Raw genomic sequence first — 8,675 nt, 5'->3', positions numbered from 1 at the left:
TTACCATGTTTCACTACTGATTATCATTCTAACTACCATGTTTCAATACTGATTATCATTCTAACTACCATGTTTCACTACTGATTACCATTCTAACTACCATGTTTCAATACTGATTATCCATCTAACTACCGTGTTTCACCACTGATTATCATTATAACTACCGTGTGTCACTACTGATTATCATTCCAACTACCGTGTTTCACTACTGATTACCATGTTTCACTACTGATTATCATTCTAACTACCATGTTTCACTACTGATTATCATTCTAACTACCATATTTCACTACTGATTATCATTCTAACTACCATGTTTCACTACTGATTACCATGTTTCACTACTGATTATCATTATAACTACCATGTTTTACTACTGATTATCATTATAACTACCATGTTTCACTACTGATTACCATGTTTCACCACTGATTATCATTATAACTACCATGTTTCACTACTGATTACCATGTTTCACTACTGATTATCATTCTAACTACCATGTTTCAATACTGATTATCATTCTAACTACCATGTTTCACTACTGATTACCATTCTAACTACCATGTTTCAATACTGATTATCCATCTAACTACCGTGTTTCACCACTGATTATCATTATAACTACCGTGTGTCACTACTGATTATCATTCCAACTACCGTGTTTCACTACTGATTACCATGTTTCACTACTGATTATCATTCTAACTACCATGTTTCACTACTGATTATCATTCTAACTACCATATTTCACTACTGATTATCATTCTAACTACCATGTTTCAATACTGATTTTCATTCTAACTACCGTGTTTCACTACTGATTATCATTCTAACTACTGATTACCATTCTAACTACCATGTTTCACTACTGATTACCAGTCTAACTACCGTGTTTCACTACTGATTATCATTCTAACTACCGTGTTTCACTACTGATTATCATTCTAACTACCGTGTTTCACTACTGATTATCATTCTAACTACCGTGTTTCACTACTGATTATCATTCTAACTACCGTGTTTCACTACTAATTCTCATTCTAACTACCGTGTTTCACTACTGATTCTCATTCTAACTACCGTGTTTCACTACTGATTCTCATTCTAACTACCGTGTTTCACTACTGATTATCATTCTAACTACCGTGTTTCACTACTGATTATCATTCTAACTACCATATTTCACTACTGATTATCATTCTAACTACCATGTTTCACTACTGATTACCATGTTTCACTACTGATTATCATTATAACTACCATGTTTTACTACTGATTATCATTATAACTACCATGTTTCACTACTGATTACCATGTTTCACCACTGATTATCATTATAACTACCATGTTTCACTACTGATTACCATGTTTCACTACTGATTATCATTCTAACTACCATGTTTCAATACTGATTATCATTCTAACTACCATGTTTCACTACTGATTACCATTCTAACTACCATGTTTCAATACTGATTATCCATCTAACTACCGTGTTTCACCACTGATTATCATTATAACTACCGTGTGTCACTACTGATTATCATTCCAACTACCGTGTTTCACTACTGATTACCATGTTTCACTACTGATTATCATTCTAACTACCATGTTTCACTACTGATTATCATTCTAACTACCATATTTCACTACTGATTATCATTCTAACTACCATGTTTCAATACTGATTTTCATTCTAACTACCGTGTTTCACTACTGATTATCATTCTAACTACTGATTACCATTCTAACTACCATGTTTCACTACTGATTACCAGTCTAACTACCGTGTTTCACTACTGATTATCATTCTAACTACCGTGTTTCACTACTGATTATCATTCTAACTACCGTGTTTCACTACTGATTATCATTCTAACTACCGTGTTTCACTACTGATTATCATTCTAACTACCGTGTTTCACTACTGATTATCATTCTAACTACCGTGTTTCACTACTAATTCTCATTCTAACTACCGTGTTTCACTACTGATTATCATTCTAACTATCGTGTTTCACTACTGATTATCATTCTAACTACTGATTACCATTCTAACTACCATGTTTCACTACTGATTGTTATTCTAACTACCGTGTTTCACTTCTGATTACCAATCTAACTACCGTGTTTCACTACTGATTACCATTCTAACTACCAGGTTTCACTATTGATTATCATTCTAACTACTGATTATCATTCTAACTACCATGTTTCACTACAGATTATCATCTAACTACCATGTTTCACTACTGATTATCATTCTAACTACTGATTACCATTCTAACTACCATGTTTCACTACTGATTATCATTCTAACTACCGTGTTTCACTACTGATTGTTATTCTAACTACCGTGTTTCACTTCTGATTACCAATCTAACTACCGTGTTTCACTACTGATTATCATTCTAACTACTGATTACCATTCTAACTACCATGTTTCACTACAGATTATCATCTAACTACCATGTTTCACTACTGATTACCGGGTTTCACTACTGATTATCATTCTAACTACCGTGTTTCACTACTGATTATCATTCTAACTACCGTGTTTCACTACTGATTACCGGGTTTCACTACTGATTATCATTATAACTACCATATTTCACTACTGATTACCGGGTTTCACTACTGATTATCATTCTAACTACCATATTTCACTACTGATTGTCATTGCTTTTCAACAGCTTCTACCCCCAAGCCATAACACTCCTGAACAGGTAATCAAATGGCTACACGGAATTTGCATTGTGTCGTCCCCCCGTTGTCCCCCCCTCTTTTACACTGCTGCTACTCTCTGTTCATCATATATGCATAGTCACTTACACCATATCTACATGTACATACTACCTCAATCAGCCTGACTAACCGGTGTCTGTATATAACCTCTCTATTGTATATAGCCTCACTACTGTATATAGCCTCTCTACTGTATATAACCTCTCTACTGTATATAGCCTCTCTATTGTATATAGCCTCTCTACTGTATATAGCCTCTCTCCTGTATATAGCCTCTCTCCTGTATATAGCCTCTCTAATGTATATAGCCTCTCTAATGTATATAGCCTCTCTATTGTATATAGCCTCTCTACTGTATATAGCCTCACTACTGTATATAGCCTCTCTACTGTATATAGCCTCTCTACTGTATATAGCCTCTCTATTGTATATAGCCTCTCTAGTGTATATAGCCTCTCTAGTGTATATAACCTCGCTACTGTATATAGCCTCTCTACTGTATATAGCCTCTCTACTGTATATAGCCTCTCTATTGTATATAGCCTCTCTAGTGTATATAGCCTCTCTAGTGTATATAACCTCGCTACTGTATATAGCCTCTCTACTGTATATAGCCTCTCTACTGTATATAACCTCTCTATTGTATATAGCCTCTCTATTATATATAGCCTCTCTACTGTTATTTTTCAGTCTTTTTACTGTTGTTTTTATTTCTTTACTTATCTGTTGTTCACCTAACACCTTTTTTCCTTAAAAATTGATTTGATTTGATCATATACAACTATCATACAGACCAGGATGGGCAAATGTTTATTTTTCTATTAAAAACAAAAACATATAGTATGTTTTACAGTGAGAAGTAGGGATGGGTCTGAAACTGGAAAATTAAAGATATTCACCCAGGACAGACACACTGTGATCAAGGACAGACACACTGTGATCAAGGACAGACACACTGTGATCAAGGACAGACACACTGTGATCAAGGACAGACACACTGTGATCAAGGACAGACACACTGTGATCAAGGACAGACACACTGTGATAACCTGGAAGAATCACACAGGACAGACAGTTAGCTAGATACAAGTTGGCTGGTAGTGGATCTCTACTCTGAATAGTTTTCTCCATCTCAAACCTCAGATGCTCTGTTGGATTGAGATCGGGAGACTGAGCATTTAGCTGAATTCACTGTCATTTTAGTGTATCTATTCCTGTACTTTCTAAGCCTTGTGGCATTCAAACGTTGCTCCACTTTTATTAAGGGGCCAAATGTTGTGTAATTTCTTAGATATTACTTGTTAAATATTTACTGCATTGTCGGAGCTAGAAGCACAAGCATTTCGCTACACCCTCAATAACATCTGCTAATCACGTGTATGTGACCAATAAAATTTGTTTGAAATATGTGCCTTGACCACACACCCCACACCACCATCACCAACCTGCAATGTTCACACGCGGATGATGGATGCATGTACTCGTGTGTTTTGTCACGAACCGGCTTGAAGTTTGTAACAAATGGGAGACAACGTGGAGACAAGGAATAACGAACTATTTTTATTAAATAAAGTAAACTAAATACAATTAACAATGGTATGTGTGTGTGTGTAATCAGTAGTGTAAGTGAGTGTTTGCATGCATAAATGTGATAATGCGGGGTGTTGAAAGGTGCCAAAGCAAACAAACAAACCAAAATGTATAAAAGTATCTGCATGGAGAGAGTCTCCTCAATGAATGGGGAAGAGGTGTATTTATCCCGGGACCCACCTGGGCCCAGGTGTGTCCCATGTCTCTGACGACCCTCCCAGCTCCGCCCACCGACATCCTAATAAGGAAAACAAGAGCAAAGAGAAAGAATTCGTCAGACAGAGTGGGAGGGTCGTCACAGTTTCTCCATACCCTAGTCCTCCCGTTAGTGTGAAAGAGCAGGAACATGGATTCGTTAGACCAGACAATGTTTTTCCAATTCTCCAGTGTCCAGTGTTTTCGTCACTTAGCCCAATGCTACCACCGTTTCTTGTTTTTTTTTTTCTCTGAAAGAAGTGGAACTCTAAGGTCATCGGCTGCCATACTGTATGTTAATGTACGGCAAGTTGTGCATTTTATGGGTCTTTGGGCACCGATGTTGTACTGGACTCTCAGTTGACTTACTGAGTCCAGGCTGTTGCGCTGCACAATTCGTGTCAGTCTCCTTTGTCCTCTTTCATCAATTATCCATTTTTGACCACTGACCACTCATTTTCGAACGTTGGCTGCAGGTCCTTTGGGTGGTTGACCATTCTTGATACACACGGGACACTTGAGTGTGAAAAACCCAGCAGCGTTGCAGTTCTTGACACACTCAAACCGGTGCACCTGGCACATACTACCATACCCTGTTCAAAGGCACTTAAATATTTTGTCTTGCCCATTCGGCCTCTGTATGGCACACATGGACAATCCATATCTCAATTGTCTCAAGGCTTAAAAATCCTTCTTTAACCCATCTCCTCCCTTTCATCTACAGTGGATTTAACAGGTAACATAAACAAGGCATAATAGCATTCACCTGGATTCACCTGGTCAGTCTGTCATGGAAAGAGAAGGTATTTCCTAATGTTTTTCTAAACTCAGTGTTTTAGAGACATTCTGACCCATCGGTCATGGCATTACAGGTTATGAACACTAGGTGGCAGACAAACACACTATAACTACTCTCACTTTGAAGCTTTTGATTTTCTTTCCATTCAAAGTTCCAGAACTTCCGTGATGTTGTGATGTCACAATAACGGAACGGATTATATCCTGTTCCATTTTAGAATTTTGGATGGATCAAAATAGATATGAAATAGATAACTTTTAAAATAACAGTATCTTCTCTTATTCACTCCACACGGTGTAGTAATTTGTAGAGACAGACACACAGAGATGGGGAGGAGTTGGGGTCTGTGTCTGTCCATGTCAATCTCCCTCGTCTCCTGGTCCTACCTCCTCCTCTGCTGCCTGTCCAGTCCTACCCCTAACTCTCTGTCCTTTGCTGACCTGGAGGACTTGAAGGCTGTCCCAGCAGAGGTCATAATACACAGCTCTCCCTGCAGCACCACCTGCGGTCTGGGCCTGCGCACCCAGGAGCTGTGCCCACTGAGAGAGGGCCAGGTCGGGGAGGAGAAGGACTGCCATGTCCGGAAGGTCCGCTGTGTGGACTCCTGGCAGTGTGGTCTGCAGGTGAATAATCTGTCTGTAAAAAAAAAAAAATGCAAATAATAATACGTTGGGACCACAAAGGAAATAAGTCACTGATGTTATTGTGTTATCCTGGTCTATTGTCCTGGTCTATTGTCCTGGTCTATTGTCCTGGTCTATTGTGTTATCCTGGTCTATTGTCCTGGTCTAGTGTGTTATCCTGGTCTATTGTCCTGGTCTATTGTGTTGTCCTGGTCTATTGTCCTGGTCTATTGTCCTGGTCTATTGTGTTATCCTGGTCTATTGTGCTGGTCTATTGTGTTATCCTGGTCTAGTGTGTTATCCTGGTCTATTGTCCTGGTCTATTGTCCTGGTCTATTGTGTTTCCTGGTCTATTGTCCTGGTCTATTGTGTTATCCTGGTCTATTGTGTTATCCTGGTCTACTGTGTTATCCTGGTCTATTGTGTTATCCTGGTCTATTGTGTTATCCTGGTCTATTGTGTTATCCTGGTCTATTGTCCTGGTCTATTGTGTTATCCTGGTCTATTGTGTTATCCTGGTCTATTGTGTTATCCTGGTCTATTGTGTTATCCTGGTCCATTGTGTTATCCTGGTCCATTGTGTTATCCTGGTCTATTGTGTTATCCTGGTCTATTGTGTTATCCTGGTCTATTGTGTTTTCCTGGTCTATTGTGTTTTCCTGGTCTATTGTGTTATCCTGGTCTATTGTGTTATCCTGGTCTATTGTCCTGGTCTATTGTGTTATCCTGGTCTACTGTGTTATCCTGGTCTACTGTGTTATCCTGGTCTATTGTGTTATCCTGGTCTACTGTCACGTAAAAAAAAAATGTATGTGCTGCGTATGTACCTTTTTTTTTTTTTTTACTGACAAAATCACTTATCAGTCACCTACCAATCACCTACCAAGTCTTGTCCATGTAGTAGAAGTAGGAATCCCAGGTCTGACAGGAAATTCTGATGTGCAGAGAGCTGACAATCGAAGGCTTTCTGGCATCAGTATCTCCCGTGGTTGTGCTCTTGAAGTACATTCCCTCTTGCTCCTCCTCCTCCTTCTCCTCCTCTTTCTCTTCCTCCTCCTCCTCTCTACCTCCTCCCCCCCTCCTCCTTTTGTACTCCTCTTCTCCAGACTGTCACTGTGCTTGCTGGTCAACGGTTGGAGCTGGACTGTCTGGGTGAGGTGATGGAGGCCATGGGTCGCTTCTCCTTCCGGGTATCGTGGCGCTACGCCCGGGGGGTGGTGACCACCGACGACTCTCTGCTGGGACGCTGGGACGCCCCCAGGCTAGACCGACTGGTCCTGGACCCGGTGAGTGAGCTAGGTTATTAAGCCAAGAGGGTTCTAAAATCCCAGAACTCTTTGCATGAATGCAGAAGAATTCGAAACTGATAGAAGCAACGATTCTAGTTAGCAACGGCGATGGTTCCATTTTTATTTTTTCTAAAGCTTCCTCGTGTGACTAGAACATTGTCTTAACATGAACATCTTCAACCTAGGTGAGGGAGGAGGATGCTGGGACATACCGCTGTGATGTACAGGACACTGATTACCGCAGGGTCAAGAGACTCTACCTGGGGCTCAAGGTGGGAGACATTGCATTCTATCCTGACCTGGAATCAAAAAAATACTGTTTGAAATAAATAAATAATAACTGTGTTTGATTAAGGTGAATGTTTTGACCTACCTAACCGTAGTTGAATGCTTTGATTATAAGTCACTCTGGATAAATTAAAAACAAAAAGTCGATATAAAAATGTGATCCCTCATACTGTAATTATGTCTCCAACGCACAGGAGGTTTGGGGAGGATGGGCTTGTGGTAAGGTCTGGAGTGGAATCAGTGGAATGGAATCAAAATGGTTTCCATGTGTTTGATGCCTTTCCATTCGCTCCGTTCCAGCCATTATTATGAGCCGTCCTCCCCTCAGCTTTCATTGACCCGTTAAAATCCATCTTGGAGACAAAAGATCTGCTTATATAATATTTTCCTTCTATTCTTTCCATCCAGGTGCTCCCTCCTGAGTCTCTCAGACTGGACTTCCCTTCTGCTCTGGCTCGGTGGGACGACGGGAATGAGGATTCCCATGGTAACATCATCGTGGTGAAAGATGATGAGGACCTGTACGGCAGCACAGTCATCAAGGACATTGTGTTGAAAAGCCTCTGGATCGCAGTGGTCGCGGTGGTAGTCTTCTTCTTGGGTATTTTAAAAATGTTATTAAGAACAAATTCTTATTATTTACAATGACGGCCTACACCGGTCAAACCCGGACAACGCTGGGCCAAATGTGCTCCGCCGCCCGATTGGACTTCCAATCACAGCCTGGTGTGATACAGCCTGGATTTGAACCAGGGTGTCTGTAGTGACGCCTCTAGCACTGAGATGCAGTGCCTTAGACCGCTGACCCACTCGGGAGACTGTTATTTTATTGTAGCATGATGTACTACTGTACCCATAATGCTCTGTAAGCTTGTAAAGTTACGATAACCTGGGAATTTTGCAAAAGTTTTCTAGAAATCCTGGTTGGAGGATTCTGTATTTCCTGTTTATTCCCTCCTGATTCTGGGGAATTTCCCAACTGTGATTTCTGGAAAACCTGGGAATTTTGGGAAAGTTAATGGAATATCGCAACCCTATCTGTAACCATGTCCGTTTTTTTTATCTCTAAAGAGGTAAGATATCTCATTAAAGACGTTCCGAAAGCCGAAGCTAAAACTACGGTGTCCCATCTGTCTCCTTATT

The 8,675-nt window shown here is 40.1% G+C and overlaps 1 protein-coding gene across 1 annotated transcript; it reads left to right on the top strand.

Moving 5' to 3' along the window:
- The first annotated feature begins 5,593 nt into the window (after nucleotides 1-5,593).
- On the top strand, nucleotides 5,594-7,954 carry tmem81 (transmembrane protein 81). The gene is made up of 5 exons (XM_082961514.1): nucleotides 5,594-5,955; nucleotides 7,062-7,241; nucleotides 7,430-7,516; nucleotides 7,727-7,751; nucleotides 7,941-7,954. Exons 1-5 carry the CDS (start codon nucleotides 5,659-5,661, stop codon nucleotides 7,952-7,954), a joined length of 603 nt encoding a protein of 200 aa, XP_082817640.1. The 5' UTR covers nucleotides 5,594-5,658.
- The last annotated feature ends 721 nt before the right edge of the window (nucleotides 7,955-8,675 follow it).

Source organism: Salmo salar, chromosome 15 (assembly GCF_965601325.2).
Source record: "Salmo salar chromosome 15, fSalSal1, whole genome shotgun sequence".
NCBI lineage: Eukaryota > Metazoa > Chordata > Actinopteri > Salmoniformes > Salmonidae > Salmo > Salmo salar.
Note: the sequence above shows the minus strand (reverse complement) of the source record. Positions and strands in the feature narration are given on the sequence as shown.